General features: G+C 48.4%; 1 protein-coding gene across 2 annotated transcripts in view; it reads right to left on the bottom strand.

Moving 5' to 3' along the window:
* LOC144152941 (band 7 protein AGAP004871-like) overlaps nucleotides 1–18,768 on the bottom strand; it is a 261,932-nt gene that overhangs the window by 14,107 nt on the left and 229,057 nt on the right. The window contains exons 5-7 of one of the 2 annotated variants that reach the window (XM_077684531.1): nucleotides 15,449–15,586; nucleotides 4,528–4,731; nucleotides 3,279–3,334 (exon numbers count right to left, since the gene is read on the bottom strand). In XM_077684531.1, the coding sequence (XP_077540657.1) occupies nucleotides 3,279–3,334; nucleotides 4,528–4,731; nucleotides 15,449–15,586 (398 nt within the window). The remainder of the gene's footprint in view (nucleotides 1–3,278; nucleotides 3,335–4,527; nucleotides 4,732–15,448; nucleotides 15,587–18,768) is intronic. The other variant, XM_077684538.1, reaches the window with a different exon arrangement.

Consider the following 18,768-nt stretch of genomic DNA (forward strand, 5'->3'; position numbering starts at 1 on the left):
CACACACACACGTATCTTTCTCTCTCCCTCTCTCTCTGCATGTATCTTCACACTTGTGCAGCCCGAGAAAAAAAAAAGTAGCAAAAGGGAGCAAGTTTCACTGTTCGTACCTCGAGCCGCGCAGTTTCTCCCTCGGAACAACCAGTTCGTCCCTCAGCCGCACGGGTTGGTACTTCACGACCCGCTCGCTTTCACTCTTCACGGTGATCAACATGACTATTCAGCGGTTCCGAACAAGCGCCAGCCAGCGGCATCAACCACGCGCAACCGCTCGTCACTGTGTTTTGATTTGCGCAAGCTAAGTGCCATGCATGGTTGAAAGGAACGAATTATGCCAGTAAATATTTCGCGACAGACTACTGGACGTGTCTCCAACAACGGCGATAATCTAAAATCGCCTGCTATGCCCACCTAATACGGCCGGCGCAGATGTTTTGGTCGCTCTCGGCCAACCGCCAGCGGCGCCCCTCCCTCTTTGCGTACCTCCGGGAGAAACGCGTCAATCACCGGAGGCAGCCGAAACGCGGCGCGCAACCCATTCCAGATTTCCGTTTTGTTTAGTTACAGCTTGCAACAATAAAGTAAACATGAAGATATGTGCAATTGCTTACGTTCCAGTGTTTCGCGGTATTATATTTTGGAAATAATAACGCGTAGTTTTGTAAACATGCAATGAGAGGCGCGCCTCACCGCGGCATCGGCATCCCGCGGCTGGCGGGTATATATACATGAAGTGCACTGCTAGCATTTGTGCGGTGTCGGTGTCCTGCTTGCAAGCGCTTGTGGTTTTTCGGATTGTAGTACGTTTGTGAGCTGGGGTTGTGTTGTTTGTTGTGTTGTGTTTCAGAAAGTGCGCGTGTGGATGTGTGGCTCCGCAAAATGTGAACCCTCGCAGACGAGGTTCCCGAGGCCTAATCTGTTTCTGCTTTCTTTTTTTTTTCATTTTTGCTCCCACTAAACGATCAATAATGACGACGTTCTATTAAGCTGTATTGACACCACGGTCCAGGAATGGCCGGCTTTTCTCACTGCATCACGTTTCGAATATCCTGTCAGAAACGCTTCGGTTAGCAACAGCGATTGAGTATAAAGTCTACAAAAAACTTTCTGTAGAAAGTCTACAGAAACGTTTCAGTTCAAACACGGTGGCCAATGGTTGACAAAAAGTTGGTAGGCGGTTGCTAGGAAGTCTATAGACAGTGAGTAGACAGTCTACTCAATGTTGGTAGCTTTTGTCGACTTTTGTCAACAAACATTGAACTCAATGTTGGTAAAAATTTTTATGAGGGAGGGTTCAAATGGGTTAGTAATCCGCATTTTACGTACTGTGGCTCACAGGAGTGGCTCAGTGGCTAGAGCAAGTTTCGCTGTTCAGCAGAGATCGCGGGTTTGATTTCTCGCCGCGACGGCTGTTCTTCCTCGTTCAATCGTAAGACAAGAAATACTTGAACATTTATTGGTGGATTTTTAAGGATGCATGGCCATCTCACTTCTTTAGGTACGTGATGGACGGCCCAATGCGGACGCTTTGCCCCCGTTTGCTGTTTTTAGTCGCCCTGCACTAGCGGCACACTCCGTTCTACAGCGCGTGCAAGCGGTGGCGGGAGTGACAGAACCCATCGAGACGGTGCAGAGGCAGGTAGCGCGCCGCTCTTCTACTTGACGTCTCCCTGACAACGTCGGCCTCATCGCGAAAGGAACTCTCTCCACACTCTCTCTCCACTATGTCTTTCTGTGATCTTCTATCGCTCGTTCTGTTGACAGCTCGACGCAGCCCTGCGGAGCAACGCGAAATTTTTCCCCCACATGCTCGATCAACTGCGCACGCAATTAAAAGCCAGTTTCCGAAACGCGGTCCCCGGGGGCCGAATTCTAGTGGGTGCCGGAAGGCATCCGGAAAGGCGCCGGAAGATATCCGGCGGGGTCGATTTCCCGCGGGGTCTACGTGACGTCACCGAATTATAGCCAAAACTTATTCGCGTGACGCATGCTAGGTGGCGTTTTCGCTCTGCGCCAATCGCGGGAGAAGCCGCGGGAAATCAACCCCGCCGGTTATCTTCCGGTGCCCTTCCGGATGCCTTCCGGCACCGAGTAGAATTCAGCCCCGGGTGGTGTAAAGTAATCCGCAGCTCTCCCACACGGCGTAGCTCAGACCCCAGGAGCAGCACTGATACGTTAAAGTATTGTTCCTCTTCAGATGCGGGCCATGGCTTGCATCTTAAGACATATTTTCCTGCCAAATCCGCAAATATTTGCGCCTAGCATGGCTATATCGACAATAGAAACGTTAGAAACTGCTCAGGTCTTCATGTGAAAGGCTGAAAAAGTTCGGGGAATCTTGCACTCACGCGCAAGACTTGAATGGTGAAGCTGTTAAAGGTGATCATTGACGGACACAAAGTTGAGTTTTAGTATCGTTGTGGTGCCTTGGTTGACGTCGGCGGCATGCCATTTCAATGACCTTATGTTGAGCAAGGCCAGAGTGACGTTTTCGTGCGCCACTCTGCAAGCGCGACTTATCGTGTCTAGCGGATGCTTTCCACGCCGAGCCTCTCGAAGCGGGGCCTCTTTCTCAGCCGTGCGAACTATTCGCGGCCGGGTCATGTGGAGTTAATGATCACCTACAGCAGCTTCGACATTCAAGTCGTGCCTCTTCTACGGTACAGAGCGCATGCGCACGACGACACGAGGATGAACGAACGGGGGGCGTACGTTATGACATGTCTTTCTCGCTCCGAGCAAGTGTTGCCACGACACGGTGAACGCTGGACCTTTGTGGTGGCCAATTAGGCCAATATTTCTAACGCGCACTCGAGGCACGCGGTGAACACGAGTTTTTTTTTTTTCCAGGGGGGGGGGCGGAGGTTGCAATATTGGCCAATCTCCCTAAATGGGTATGCTTGGCTTGACGAACGTGCGCTGGAGGAACGCGTGCACGAGCGCTCGGCATTTTTTTTTGTATTTTTAACTGTGGACACCATACACAAACTATTTGCTGAACCGCGTCGCTGTTAAAAAACTAGACTTGCGTTCATTCGGTGAGGAAGACTGAATATGTTCGCATGCCATATGCTTATCGCGCCGGCTATTACTACAGGCAGCTTCTTTCCATATTGGCTCAGAAAAGGTTAAATGGTGTAGAAAGCTCGGTTTATGTTCTCGTCAACTTGTTCTCCAGAGTGTCCAGTGAAGTGAGACACTGGAGGTAAAACATGTGATTTCAACTGAAACAAATACATATTAGTCGACAAGGATATGGAAGAAACTGTGATACGTACATCTCAACTCGTTCCACTTTCACTCCCCAGGGATCGGTAGCTTCGTCTAAGCTTGCCTGAAAAGACATAATGAAAAAGGAATTGAGGCAGACGTTTTGTTTCTATTGAGTGCGGGAAATGCGATATACGCCTAAGGTTTGTGAAGCTGAGCTCATTTTTAAAAATTGTTTTAGGCTTATTATACCTCTCTGCAACACCGCATGAATCTGAAGGCGGTGCAAGGAAGGGTATAGTATTTTACTCATTGCTTCTAGTGTGGGTTGATAAGGAATTTTTATTACGATGTAGATTGAGGTCGTCGACTGGTTGCATGGGCCCACAAAAAACAGCAGTTCTGGTGAGTAGCCGTATTAGCACCAATGAGTCAAATCTGGCGTCAATTGTGCAATGCCGTTACTTGAGTTTGGGCACTACCAGGTTTCCCTTAACTCTGTATTCGCAAGAGGCCCATGCCGAGCTCCTTCATTGCAAATGACTCTGCTTTTTGTGACTTTGCTACAAGAGTTGTGACTTTACAGTGTTGGTCGCTATAGGCGCCCCCATCAGCAATGAAGGGCGCCACCCGCTACGAGGCATGTGCTTAAACGTATACAAAATACCTCATTCTCTATTTCAATTAAACTAACGAGTCACTGTCACATCTCACTTCCCTGGGATGAGAGGCACCCGTAAAAGTCTGTTTCCGCAGAGCGCCTCACGAAGAAATGAAAGCCGCACGTAAGAGAAAATATGAAGAACGAATATGCAAACATGTGGTCTCCATAGGTTTTGTGAGTATCATTACGTAAGACGATTCATTCTGGAAGCTGATGACTACGACCCGCCTGTTCCTGACTTGCTCATCGGTGCTGGTGCTGAAGAAAAAGGTTAAATTACGGAAGAAACATAAGCGCACAAAAAGATACGGAGAAGGAAAGGAAGCCCAAAATTATCGGAAAATATTTATAGCACACGGCACACATACTACAAACAACGCAAGTAAGGAGAAGAGGTTGCCGTCTATGCAACAATAAAATTCTAAAGTTAAATATCCCCACGTGTTGCCGTATCTAGCAAAGACGAACGTAACTCATAAGCGACGTGTATTTTGACTAGGCATGTACAATTTCTTTTAACTCGCAGTTAACTGCCCCGTAGTTAGTCCGAGGTTGAAAATTTTTCAATAATAGATTGCGAACTTTCAGCAACAGTGCCCCTTACAGAGGAAGTGAACAGTGGCTAAACAAGTAGCGTAGTAAGCGCAGCGTGCCTGCATAACATGCGAGATGGACTCCCTCTCCGAGAGTATCTCCGAGAGGTTCTTGGTGCCGAGCACGTTTCGGAGCGTGGTGGCAGCCAGGAGTCGGGTCGAGTGTCCGTAGTCCTCCACGTTGGAAACGGCGATGGTGGCGTTACTGATGCGGTAGTACACCACGGCATCCACCGCTACTGTCACCGAGTCCTTGGATAGGATCTGCGAGCGAGAACAGCCGCCACATCAGCCAAACTATCAGAACTTCAGCTTCCTTTATTTTAGTTGCACAAAGGAATATAGGATGAGTAATACTGCTCAAAAGTGTGGCAGCGACTGTGCCTGCGAGTCAGGCTGTTTACCGGAGTAAGATCGTTCATTTGGATGTGACTGACAAACACCCAAAAGTGTAGCAGCGACTGTGCTACTGACAAACGCCTTGCGCACAAAGCGTAGGTTCGCCCCGGTTCGCCCTGTTCAGATTGCGTGCTTGTTTCCCTTACGTTTTCTACAAACACTGAAGTGAACAGAATACGTTGTCTAATTACCTCATCAGACTAAAGCCTAGAATGCATAGGCTATGGCCTGAGTATTATGGGCCGATAAACAAACATGTTTGATGATAAACGTGCTCCCTAAGTGCCACTTTCCTCGCACTGTTGTCCTCCACGTCGATTTTCTGACGTCGGCTGCGACGACACGCTGAACGCTCCGCAGGGATAAAAGCAGCGGTGTGCTAGAACGTTTAATCTGCACAACCAGTTCATAACATAAACAAAAAGTTGATATTAACCCCGATACGAGAGAAAATCAATTTTTGGGAGATTGAGATAGCAGGAAAACATGATTGTAAACAAGATTACGTCATTACGATAGTTGATGCGGCAGCCACGAATGCTGCACGGTGTTTTCTCCTATGTGACCATTACAGGAAAACCGATCGCTATAGACTTCCGCTGAAAAGGAGAATAAATTGTTCTACAAATTAAACAGCATAAGCACACCGCAGCCACGAATAAGGCTTCGATAAATTCCTATCTCTGTCCCTTTAAATGCGGCGGTGGTCCTAGGACTGCGCTTCGAAAGAAGATACGCTCGAGGCGCACAAGGACACCGCTACTCGAGCTCGCAAGTCGCCGCCTGCGAAAGGGCTTCACAAAATAGCCGTTGATGACGTCCGCACAATGTAAAGATTGCTCACTTGGGCAACGCACACACGAGGAGGCGATCGAACATTCATGATACTAGCCGTGAATATCAAAAAGAACATTCAAATGAGGGGCAAAAATCATGTGCAAGATTTACAAGAAGAACGTTAACTTAATTCACAGCGCAAGCCACAAGAACCTTCCTGTTTTGCAGAAATCAGCACTAAATTAACTAGGTACGTTTTTCCCGAGCAATTTGATTTGTATCTTGCTTTTAATTTTAGTCTTAATTTCTACTCGGGCACAAGGCATTTGCTCTTATTTTTATGAGATAATACTTCCTAAGCAGAAGACTTGTATTCTATGGGTTAAAAATTCAAGAATACTCTGGCAACGCCCGCCAGTTTTGCTCGGTATTGCCGCTCTTTTTCTTTGCAATTTCCTAATTAAGCTTTGAGCCACACGTTTTTGCGACCTGCGCCTTTTGAGTTCTAGTTTTGAAGAAATTGTCACCGATAACTAAAACAGAACGAACACACGCTGTTTTACTTCATGTGCTTATTTATATTTCACCATAAATCAACTTGCAGAATGCCCAATGGTTCAGAAGTAATCTTCATGTTTTTATAATTTCTTGTTACTTTAGCATTTGTTCCATCATTATTATTTGTTTCACTCGTTGACAAAAACTCTGTCACCTCCCTGCTTCAGTAAGCTCTGACTTCTCTTTTGCAGCTCTTATGTTATTCTTTAAAAAATGGCAGCCTGATGTTTCGACATAATACGTCAAACCAGTGCGGGAAACGTGTTCGTAGTTATTATACAAACCAAATAAAGGAGAAAAGGAGAATGTCCCGCTGTTACGAACCCATTATAAAAAGAAATACCACTGCGATAGCGCTACTTGAGTCCATTTATGCTCCGAATCACATTAAACGACGTGATGCACATGTCACAGTTGCGCCTTAAATAGTAAAAATGTTTGGGAGAAAAAAATCCGCGAAAAAATGACGCGCAAACACGAAGGACAGACGACACAACACAGACGCTGGACTACAAATTGTCGTATAGTAGAAAAATGATACAGCCTGCGAACAATCAATGGCCACCGCATGCACAATGCTCTTATCAAAATGCACAACTTTTGGTAAAAAATCCCGGGCCATGTCCACTGACGTGAAACATGGGGAGCGGCGAAGCATGCAGTGTATAAGTGTATTCTTGGTGCCATGGCATTTTTTCCCACGGAGATGAAACCGTAACTTGAAACATGGGGAGGGGCGAAGCATGCAGTGTATACGTGCATTCTTGGAGCCATGGCGCCCACGGAGATGAAACCGTTGGGGAGTAGAGGTATACAGCTTCGTTGTATGTCTCGTGTGTTTGAAGAACGAAGCGTCCTAGCACGAGGCATTGGAAAGCGAGTGTCCCGGTGTTTTAGTACATACCGTGACTACATGGTACTACGACGACATTAGACGGCGACGAAATGACACACTCACAACCCGAGCACCTAAGGGGCTCCGTACCAAAAAAAAATGGCCCTACCTTAGTGTACCGCCCCACCTTAAGCTCAGACTTGTAGGACGGTGACCTATTTATCACTGAGATAGATAGAAGGAACCCTGATGTATGTATCTTCCTTCCTGTTGCTTGCGGATGTGGTACCCTTCAAGTATTTCTCTCTCAGTTTTGTCCTGCCTTAACCTTAAAGTGGCGCGCAGTTCAACTGTCCACAGTGAAACGAAAGATGACCAGAATTTGAGAGTTCATCAACCCACAGCGCTCCTGTAACCGGGCGCTGACGCATCGACCTGTTTGGCCAATACAAGCAAGTCAACGGAATATTGAAGATGACCCGTGCCACGACACAGCTTCCCTATTTGTTGACAGGCTATGTTTTGCGAACGTGTTTCCTTTCTTTTTTCGCACCGCCTACGCGTGTAGTCTGGACAGCTTACACGGCGTTCAAGTAGTGTTTTCTGTTTAAGTGCGTGCGCGCGGGTGTGCGTGCGTGCGTGTGTGTGTGTGTGTGTGTGTGTGTGTGTGTGTGTGTGTGAGAGAGAGAGAGAGAGAGAGCGAGAGAGAGAGAGAGAGAGAGAGAGAGAGAGAGAGAGGGAGGGAGGGAGGGAGGGAGGGAGGGAGGGAGGGAGGGAGGGATACAGCTCGCCTAGGCGATTACCTTCAAGAGCGCAACTACTCCCACTCATTCGTGCCATCTGTGTGTTGAAAGTGTATACCACGCATGCGGCAAACAGGTAAGGACACTTGCGCGGTTACCATGCGCAGACGTGCCGTGTTGCATTTATTTATTTACGGAATTTCGGGACAGCGGTGCGGTTGCCTGAAGCCTTTGTCTGAAGGAACCTGTTTCACTGGAAGACCTCTCTCGACGAGCGTCAAGCGAGCGTCCATCGAGTTGCGCCGTGCGGCGGCTGTTGCCGTTCTCGGAGCCTAATGACCGTCCGCAAGTCACCGAGCCGCGAAAGAAGAGCAGAATTGGAAGAGAATAAGGGCAAGGGAGAAGTGGGAGAGGGATGCGGGCGCGTTAAACAAAGGGGCGGCGGTAGGTGCTTTGTTGCGGTCTTTTTCTAGCCATGCCAAAAATGAGGGAACGACTGCCTGCCGGGGAATGGGAAGGGGTAATTTCAAAATGCTCCGCCCAATTCAGTACGACAATGGTTGGTGCTGCTAATGAGGTAATTAGCATTAGTTAATGAGAGTCGCAGGCAAATGTCCTGCCTTCGTCCGCGTCGTGCTCGACTTCTGAGCGCGGCCCAGAGCGTTCTTCTTGGCTGCTTTTAATGTCGACATGAAGCCCAACCACGAGAAAGTCCAGGCAATTTCTGACACTGCCATAACTTGTCTTCTCACTATCGCTAGCGAACTGTTAGTGCCAGAAACATTACGGTTGACAGTATGTAAAACACTAACCTGAGGATGAAAGCCCAACAGCTCAATGGAACTGAAGCAGAATTTCATTCTCAACGCGGCTTTCTTTACAAAACATGCACATTATTCTGATCCTCCAGGGCAATTCTGTTACCCCATGAAGTACAGCGAGATCTCACTAAACGGAAAGTTCTGCTCAAACGTAACACCGTCATCGGGGTTCGTTGGTTTTGAAGCCATATAATGAAAAAAAAATCCTTTGGGCACTTCAGTCGTCTTAGGTGCTCTTGAAGCGGAAGCGTTATAGCTTCCCCTGGAGATACTCATGACAGGCTTCTTTAAAGGCACCCTGCAGCAGTTACCATCGACTACTAGGAATGTATTTTGGGGTAAAGTCTCTTGTCCCAGCAGTCGCCTCCTGCAAGAATTATGAAAATTCATTCACTATCACCGAAACTACGTGCGATGAGAAATCGCGCATAATCGTTCCCTCTCAACTCGTCTTCGGACAACGCGCGCTCTCTCCCGGTGAGGGGAGCGGCAAGCGGCGTTTTCTTCTGCAGCCTTCGATATATCACATGACTGGGAGTTTTCTCCCTTTCTCCGCAACGTGGAGGGGTCTATTTCCGGTCTGGTGCCACAAAAAAGCAGGCATGGGTGCGTGGTCGCAAGCGTGCGCTCGGGCTGGTAGGGCGCTTTTGAAGCAATAAACGTTTGTTGTCGTGTGGTCTGTTTGAAAGGGAAGTATTGAGCTCATCACTCAAACTCCGCGCACACTCAAAGCTCAAAAGAAACGGCAAAACTGTGCCTACAGGTTCAGGCATAGAAGAGGTTCGCACACAGCGCCGACGATGGCGTATCGTCTCAGGAAATGCGAGATATTAGCCGTGAAGTGGACCAGTGACAGCCTGTCGGACAGCCATGGCCTCAATGGCGTCGTTTAGGCCATGTCAGGGGTCCATAATAAGGAGAAATGAAGAGAACGCGGTTGGTTTTTCCGCGTCTTTCACAGCGATTTGTGCACTCGTCGCTTCACGTGCACGTGTAATATTTTGCTCAGGTATTTCTCGTAGTGTAAGCTAGCGCCGCGCAGGTTTACTTGCACTGCTCAAAGAGTGTTGCAGGGGGGTCCCTTTAATGCTACGTCGTGCTCGCGTCTCTTTCTATCGCTTGAGTTTTTCCGTCTTTTGACCTGAATTATTTCTACAGACAGTCTGGAGACACTTCACGCCATCACAGCTTCTCCAGAATCAGAGTTTCCCGTGGCGGTCGTGCACCTGTTCTATTCACGTGCCGTCACATGGGTTCACCTGTCACGCGATATAGCTTCAGCGCCGCACAAACTAGACTAAATGTTGTTGCGCTGTGCTGAGGAATAGCGGTGGTAATGCACTCAGCTCCTAGTCTTAAGAGTGGGGTTCGAATCCCATACGAAGTCGAATGCGTGTTTTTTTATTTACTCTTTACAGCGGCAGTCATTTTCTATGCCGGGCCACAACAGTAACGTCAGTTTTCTTTTCCTTTTTTTTTTGCTCTTGAGGCCGGTGTACTTGGACACAATAACAGACATGCTGCACCAACTACCAGCCACCTACTCCGATATCTTGGTGCCGTATTGCCACACCCGCCTAGAATACCCTCCTTTCAACCTGCACTCAGCAACGAAGAATCCCGCATCTGGCGACGGCTCCAAACAAATACATTCTACAACGGCACCATCCTGTATCATATCTCCGCCAGCTGTTTCACCTACAACTGCCGTGACTGCACACTCCAGCCACAACCCCCCCCCCCCCCCCCTCGTACTCTTATGCCCACACCACCCCTCCCCACTCGTCTCTCCTACTCCTGAGCGGTGGGAATGCGCGCTAACCAGCTCGGACCTGCAGTACCAGCAAAACCTGATCCAGCGGGCCACCCGAGCAGCAAAAGTACGCGGCTACCTGGACTAAGGCGGCCGCCCATCTGCTCTAAATCTGTAAAATAAACGTTTGTTCCTTCTCCTCCTTCCTGAAAAATGTGACACTTGAGGCTTGTCGGCTTAAAACAATCAACCGGTATCATCGTTTTTGTGGTTTCGTAATAAACGGAACCATAAGCACCAAGAGAAACGAAACTAAACAGGCTTTTCAGCCTGTTCAGCAACATTCCCGTACACAAGGTTTTGCTTTTTTTTTTCTGTTTCCGTTTGTCATGGCTGACGCTTCACTTTTTTTTCTTTTTTCTTAAGTGATCCTAACGGTTGGCTGTGGCATATCTTGTCGCTCTGTGGCATGTCTTGGCAGCACCGAAACGCCCGCACAATGTACTCACGCTAGACACAAAGATAAAAGTCATAAGTGGATTCGAGAGCGGTGGCATAATGAAACCGGCACTTGCTGGAAAGTACAGCATCCAAAAGAGCACCCTCACCATGATCGTACAACAAAAAAAGCCGCAGGACATCTCTGCGAGTGTATAGCCGAAGGCAATACTTAACTCGATAGGTAAAAAATCCGGCCACCCTGGCGTGCAGAAAGCTCACATTAATGACCGACGAATGGCGCGCACACACACCGAAGAAACAGGGTGATTCAGTTTAAAACAAAGTTAAGTAAATATGGGTCAGATTCAAACCAGGCGCCCCCGCGATGCGAGACAGGTACGCACATCCTTATGTTCGCCAAAGCAGCTCGACGAAACCAGCAGACTTAAAGTTGACCTAGTGAGTGCGTTGGGGCCTTCGACTTGGAAACGTGTCTTCGATGCATTTTACTGAGGTCTTCATGAGTAATTTGGGCATGCTAATTATAGAGGTATTATTTAGACCAGCAGCAATGCACCTCGGTGCCAAATTTCCCCTGTGCTTATTGTGGGGGCGCGGGTAGGTGCCGACTCACAGTGACGGAGAGAAGAAAAAGACTCGAAAGGTAAATGGTTCTATAATCAATGGGAGGCTCGTTCGGCAGTTGGATACTCATGCTTTCGCCATTTCTACACAACAAGGAGTGTTCAAGTGCCCTCTTAATTTGCACTCTGCAGAGGAAGAGACTGCGCTGTGTGAACTATGAGAAGAATGCTTGTTGACATGGTGGCTGAGGAAGGCCCAAAGTGCGTAAGTTCCAATCGGAGGGCGCATCCTCACCGCGAAGGCAGAGGAATTCGCCCTCCATCACCGCATGGAGGAATTCACCTGCAGCGGAGGATGGCTAACACGATTTCAGGAATGAAATGGTCATGACTTTCGCGCCGTGCCCGGGGAAAGCTCTGCTTCGGATGGGACTGCGTGCTGCCAGCACAGTGGCTGCCACAGACTCTGCATTAGTTTATTTCAGACGACATCTACAACGCAGATGAAACTGGTCCTTTTTTTAAACTTCTTTCATGTAAAAGAATTTATTTCAAACAAGAGAAATGCGCTTGCTAAAAGATCACTCAGGGGCAAGGGACTGTTGTGTTGGCCGCAAATATGACAGAAACGAACCACATCAAGCCACTGGCAATTGTCAAGAATACCCTGGTGCCTGTTTTGTACATATCTAGCTGCAAAGTTGTGGATGGCGCAAGCGATATTCGCCGACTGGATTCGTAGCGAGGATGACGGTTTCTCAAGGAAAAAAAAAAGAAAGGTAATGTTTCTTGTGGACAACTGCCTTGGGCAAGGTAGTGTACCACGACTGAAATCTATACAGCTAGAATTTCTGACAGCCAACACCACTTCTCTCTTTCAACTCATGGACCAGAGTGTAATTCAGACATTTCCTCAAAGCTTGTTACAAATAATGTCGCTCTCTATGGAACAGACGCGGGAGTAGAAAGTTGACGTTCTTTTTGCGCTGTTCCTTCTCGACGACGCATGGAGGCAAGTCAGTGCTAGGACATCAGCAAAGTGATTCAGGCATACATGATTTGCCGAACTCACCGAGGAGCCAAGCACGCAAGAGCCACCTCAGGCGGACACCACAGAATTCCTGCTCGAAATCAGTGCAGCAAGAGGTACCTCATTCGACTTTAATGAGTACGTTCTTATCGACACTGTGAAAATACTGTGAAGAGCATTGTTCCTGAACTTTGTGAATACAACGGTGAAGACACAGCAGAAGAACAAAACATGAAGCGTTAGCGGAACCTGCCATCGGGACTGCACAGGGAGCAGGGCTGGGACTGCACTCGGGTTTCTTTTTTCTTTTTTCAAGCAGAAGCAAAATACGGAACGCTATAAGGACAGTCTTTCAGAGATAGAGAACTTAATGAACGAAAAGTGGCTGGGACGGATGAAGCAAACAAAGCTGCAGTCACTTTCAACAGTTCGCAATACTGCCAGCGCGTGACTGCAAAACATTTTTTTTTCGTTTGTCGCGTTCGTTGTGCTTTTTTATCACATTGCGGTGTTTAATGCAGTGCCAGTAAGGGACTAACATAGTAGCCAGTTTGATAACTGAGACAGTTTTATACATATAGGAAGTTGCTATCAGTGATATATGAGTCGCAAACTGACTTCCTGCTTTTTTATTTATGGTGTGAAATGTTTTCAGCAATACCAGCTATTTCTTTTTTGTAATAAAGTAGCACTTCTGTAGTAAAACACATTGTGTGCCTTTTACCTTTGTCTCCAAGTAAATGGAATTCCGGATGAACAAAATCAATTTTTCTAGTTCCTTCAGGTTCTGCTTAAAGGAGCCATGAAGAGAAAACAAAAGTTTGTTTTATTCGAAAGATTAGGTGTTTCATAGTACCCCAAGCGCTTTCCCGGAAGCAAATGATGCTTTATTCACTGAGAAATAAGGCAATTTAAGCCAAAATTTTAAATCTCCCGCTAAAATTGCACATTTGGTGACGTGAGCAATGGTGTCACACGGGCCGGTCTATGAAACAGATACTTAGTATGTCGACTCCATATAGCACCCACACGCGGGAGTCGACCGAGACGGTGGCCATTTTAAAAATACTAGTAAAACCTAGTGCACCCGCAGCCCTAGTCATGGAATCGCCTGATCCGGAGAACAAAACTCTCGCCGAGGAGCTCGGGCTTGCATTTAACAACCTCACACCACTTGAACGCTCAACGCTTCTAAGTGCACGAGCGGCAAGAATTGTGGGATACGCGGTGGACGGGAAAGCGACCATTCCGCGATAGCCACAACAGACGAACGCCCTGCCGTCGGCACCGCTGCCTCGTCAGCGCCGTCGCCACGGACGAATACAGACTGGTACGTATGTGCCGTATTTTTATTACGGTTAATAATAGTTCAACTTCAGTAGCAGTATCGCTTATGCCAGTTGGCCGGTGTCGTGTATGGAAAGCCGTTCGCGCGAGCTCTCTGCTTCGACCAGAAAGATACGAGCGTCAATGCGCGGTGTTTACGGCATTTTTCCTCCAAGGTCAGAGCGCCTCGAACCCGAAAATTCGTCTGCGCGACGGCGAGATGTCGAGCTCGGCCAGGCGGTTGTTTCGTACGCATTGGCGCACACGCTTGCGTGTTCGTTCGGAACTTCAACCGTTTACTCCACCGTTCTTTGTCATAAAAAGAATGTGCAGTATGTTTCACGGGCATTTAGCTCGTTATGCAAACTGTAAGCCCTGCCTAACATGCGTTTGCTTTTGCCGGCCTCCGCCAATCGCAGAGCTTAGCCCATGTGACGGCATAGGTTCTGTTGCGGGAAATGAGCTGGTGGGTCGCATGACCATTCCCGTTTTTCCTAATTATGTAGCTTATTTGAGCGAAGTTTGCGTTATAAGTGGTGTCGTTATGGTTCTAACGAGGCAATCTTTCGAATGAACCAAACTTGTGTTTTCTCTTCATGGCTCCTTTAAAGAGTGTCTACTGTATCCTCTGCTTCTTACCAAGCGTGTGAACTAAGGTGACGAAACGCCAGAGCAAGACAAGCACTAATTCGCCCTACCCTCGCGGGCTTTACCGCTGTTCAAGTGAAATCACCCGTGAGACCTCGTATCGTCGTGCCTTTGATGCAGAAGTAAACGTAATAAATAGTAGTGGACAAACTACATACATACTTGCACATTACAAATAAAGCAAGTAAAAAAACTGGCCGCCCCCAATTCATTTCTTCTTTCCGTATTTTTGTTCATGGGCGCTTATAAAAAACCGGCCGACTTAAACAAAGTACGCTGCACACGTTAGACCAGTAAAGTTTAACCTCCTACTGTTCTTCTTTCGAACAAACCAGAATAAATATGTTTTAATTAGCTGGTTGCCGTTGGGAAAGTATTTTATGCCATGTGCCTGTAATTCTGTAGAATCAACTCTGTGCGATTATACGAACTTGTTTTCGCATTTCTTACCGCTTCCTTCAGCTTCCGGTACAAATCTGCTTATCCTGAAGCTATTATTACATTACTATTCAGGAATTTTTGACAAATTTTGAGACGATAACTTTGCCCGCCGTGGCTTTTATACAACCGTAACTTTCAACCTGGTTTGCGATGCAAAGGTTTCTCACCGAAGCGTGGCACAGCTTGAGGCTTCCGATATGAATTTCTATCTTCTATAAATCCCGTGTAATTATTCGCCATTTCGCAAAGTTGTTTCTGAGGCCGCTTTCTCTTAGCGTTGTCCTATTATTAGGTCGAGTTTAGAGTTCTCGGAATTCATTATGTGGGTGTTTAGAGTTCTCGTAAAGCATTATGTGGGTGATTGCCGGAAGAAAAGAAACGTTAGAAAAAAATTTGGTGGCGAAGACGAGAATCGGACTTCTTTGATTTGCTGCTTAGATACTTTCCCCGCTGTTGCTGTTGACACTGCAGAGGGAGGCGCTGTTCGCGGCCGATGGTTGCGCGACAGGAGAAAGCGGCAGCGGCGGCAGCACGCGGTTCCGGCCCTGTCCGGCCAAAGTGAGGGGAGTGGAGGCACGGATAGCCGGGGCTGAGGAAAGAAGCCAATGATGGGGCCAGCACGCACCCAAGCGAAGGAGTATTTGAGGGGCGGCGTCCCGTAGAACACGTCCTCCGCGAGCGGTGGCGGAGGCTTCGTCTTGGTTGGCACGAAGGCGGACAGGTACGCCGGAGTCCCCTCCGCCCGGAAGGCGTCCGCCTGGCCCTGGGAGGGGACAGCACGGGCCCTTGTCAGCGTCCAGCCGCATCCAGAGGGACTCACACGACCGCCTGCCCAAATTTTGGCGACCGCCGCCAGCGACGCGAGGACAGCGCACTCGATAGTGGACGCGCGATACAATGCCGCAGCTGCTGCCGCCTACCTCCACGAGAAGCCGTTGCCTCCGCTTGTCGTCTGCTCGACGACTTCACACAGAACGTCCTGCGGGCGACGCTAGAGGCCTACGTCGCTTTTACGCTACTCTTTGTCCTTTGGCCGGGAAGGCACCCCGCTCGGTATGCAGCACGCTAATTGCACAAAACAATCGTTTATACGGACTAGCTAAAGGTGAAACAAGCGAGAAAAGTTTCGCTTTCAGAGTGTGCTTTGTTTTGTTTGTTATTTAAGCGTTTTGAGGAGTGTTTGACAGGGGCTATGTACATCGTGCCCATGACTCGCCGGTAACTTCTATGTATTCAGCTTTGAAAAGACTTACCCACCAAAATCTGCTTCTTCACCTGCGTCAATATTTCTGTCTTTTAATGCAAGAAAGACACTGTGAGGCATGCATCCTATTGAATATGATTGTGGTGTGTTAAGGGGTTCAAGGAAACGTCGCGTGAAGGACATGTTAGATTCATATACTTTTTGTAAAGCAAACAAGGGCCTTCTCCGTGCATATCTTACACGACGAAACATCCAGAAGAAGGCCGCTTACAGATGACTTCATGCATACATCAGGACGTCGATGACATTTTAGTATCCTTCTACGTGTTTCTCCCTCCAGCCGTCGAGGGACGACGACATCTTTATTTCGTTAGTTATTTCGCTGGCCCGACTTCAATCTACCTTCCATGCATTTCAATCTTGCCCCTGGCCTTAGCAGCCGAACAGAAAGGAGCAAATCTATACGCGCACTCCTTGCCTCCACCGACCCGCTGAGCAATATAGGGAACAAAAAGCTTCCCTGACACGTAATCACCCGAGCCAAAGTTTTACGAATCCCATCTAGCAGGCTCCGATAAAAAGATGAGCGCCGGAGACCTCCCCCCAACCCGTTCTGCAGGTACCGGGATCCAGATTGCGAGCGCGATCAATACTCATCACTGCCTGAACCAGGCAGGTAGTGTACTAGGCGGACATCCGGGCCAGGCCGGAAAAGACTAGCCAAGTGAGACCCACACGCACGCTAAGGAACGGGGAGAGGAGAAGAACGAGAAAGGCAAGAAATAAACGGTCCGAGGGAAGGTGTGAGTCCAGAAAACAAGACTGCGTGCCCGCCTGAAGAATGGAAGCTTGTCTTCACGCGGTCCACGAGCCAGCGAACGAGATCGCGGCCATGAGGGCTGGGGAGCCGTCGCCGTCTTCTCGTGAAAGGCCGCTTCCTTTGTCGGTGCTGCAGGATAAGGCCGCCTACGCCTCATTCGAGCGGCGATAAGGGCCGCCGGGAGTGCGATGGCAGCACCAGGTATACGGCGGACTTTTTCGTTCCGCTCAGGGCGGTACGGAAAATGACGCGAGCGAAACTTTCCCCAGCCTACAACGCTCTGCGAGCAAACTGCGGTCGTTAGGTGGTCTGCGCGCAACCATGCGCCCCTGCGGCCACAACGCTGCAGCGTCAGCGGCCCTTGGCGAGCCTGTGAGCAGATAAAACCACTTCCGGATAGTCCGCCTCCTGATGTGACCATTTCTCTTCTTATTTCTTGCTTTTAAAACTAGCTCTTTGTGCGCATTTGTGGGAATGGGCGAACACTCTCGGCCACCAGCAACTCAGGAGTAATTCGCAATATGGTAACGCGCCCATAACAGCTATGAACGTAACTGATGTATGCCTCGCTACAGGGATCCGTGCGTATGTACATGTGCAGCCGGGCCTTAATATCACGGAGCATCGACCGGTGTGTCTGTCAGCGCCACGCCATGGCGAAATGTGGCGCAATCAACGAGAGCAGGCGTGTTCGCAGCAGGCTCACGCCAGGGCGACAGTCGTCTGCTATAGGCTGTTCGCGCCAGCACAACACAGTGCCTTCCACTTTTCATCAGCAGGCTCCGTTCACCGCCAAATGAGACGTCGACAATGAGTGCAAAAGACTACAAATAGAATTCCTGCTCATTAACTACTCTCACTTTCTGCTGTTGCCTCTTGCAGGTGCGAGGAAATAATAATTAAACAAAAGGCGGAAGAATTTGCGTTCACTACATGGTAGATATGTGCCACATTTTTGGACTGCGCTAATTATTGTTTGGTCTCCGTGGTGCACGCATGCACGTAGGCACAGGCATGCGAACAAAAAACAAAACAATGCGTTTTCTTTTTTATATTTAATCTCGTAATACGCCCACACTGCCGCCGTTAAGAACGACGGAACGGAAACAGGGAACCCCGCGCGTGAGAATTCGCTGTCGCCGTTGGCCGATGAACGCAGCTGGCTGACTAAAAGCGAAAGAGAATGCGTGGCGTTGGCGGGAGCAACCTAACAGACTGGCTACGCTCTCGTCGGAGTGAAGTTCTGCGTAAGCGCCAACGCTGGCTGTTTTTTTCGCATTTCTCCGAGATAAAACACTGACATACCCGCAGGCCGATTCTACCGCGACATTTAAAAAAAAATGTGGCCGGTCGTACGTGCGGACGTTCAGACGCATCGTGAGCATCATCATGATCCTGGAGCACCCTAACGTCAGTAACCGAGTAGGGAGCAAGAATACGATCGATCCTGTTCCACATAGCAGACGCTAACCTGGGATTTCTCTCCTGGTGATGAACAGTAGCGTATTACACGTCGAGTAGAATGGCATGCCATTTCTCCTCGTGATGTACTGTCACGGGCAAATGAAACGCGAACACAAAAATGTGAAGCAGAACACCCAAATAGCGCGATTTCTTTCCACGCTAGTCAAAATGACGTGTGGCTTAGTTAAACGAACAAAGTTGGGAAATGCGGCTTTCTAAATATACCGTTAGCGCGCCATTGTTGGACGTCGACGAACAGTAGTTTTCAATTTTGCGTGTTCTGGTTCATATTTTGGTGTTCGCATTTCATTTGTTCATGACTGTACGTACGTACGCGTATGTATGTATGTATGTATGTATGTATGTATGTGTGTATGTATGTATGTATGTATGTATGTATGTATGTATGTATGTATGTGCGTATGTAGATCCCAGCTCCCCAACCAAATCAAAACCT

This window comes from Haemaphysalis longicornis, unplaced genomic scaffold (assembly GCF_048455015.1).
Source record: "Haemaphysalis longicornis isolate Haplotype H1 unplaced genomic scaffold, Haemaphysalis longicornis Haplotype H1 scaffold_1, whole genome shotgun sequence".
Classification (NCBI taxonomy): domain Eukaryota; kingdom Metazoa; phylum Arthropoda; class Arachnida; order Ixodida; family Ixodidae; genus Haemaphysalis; species Haemaphysalis longicornis.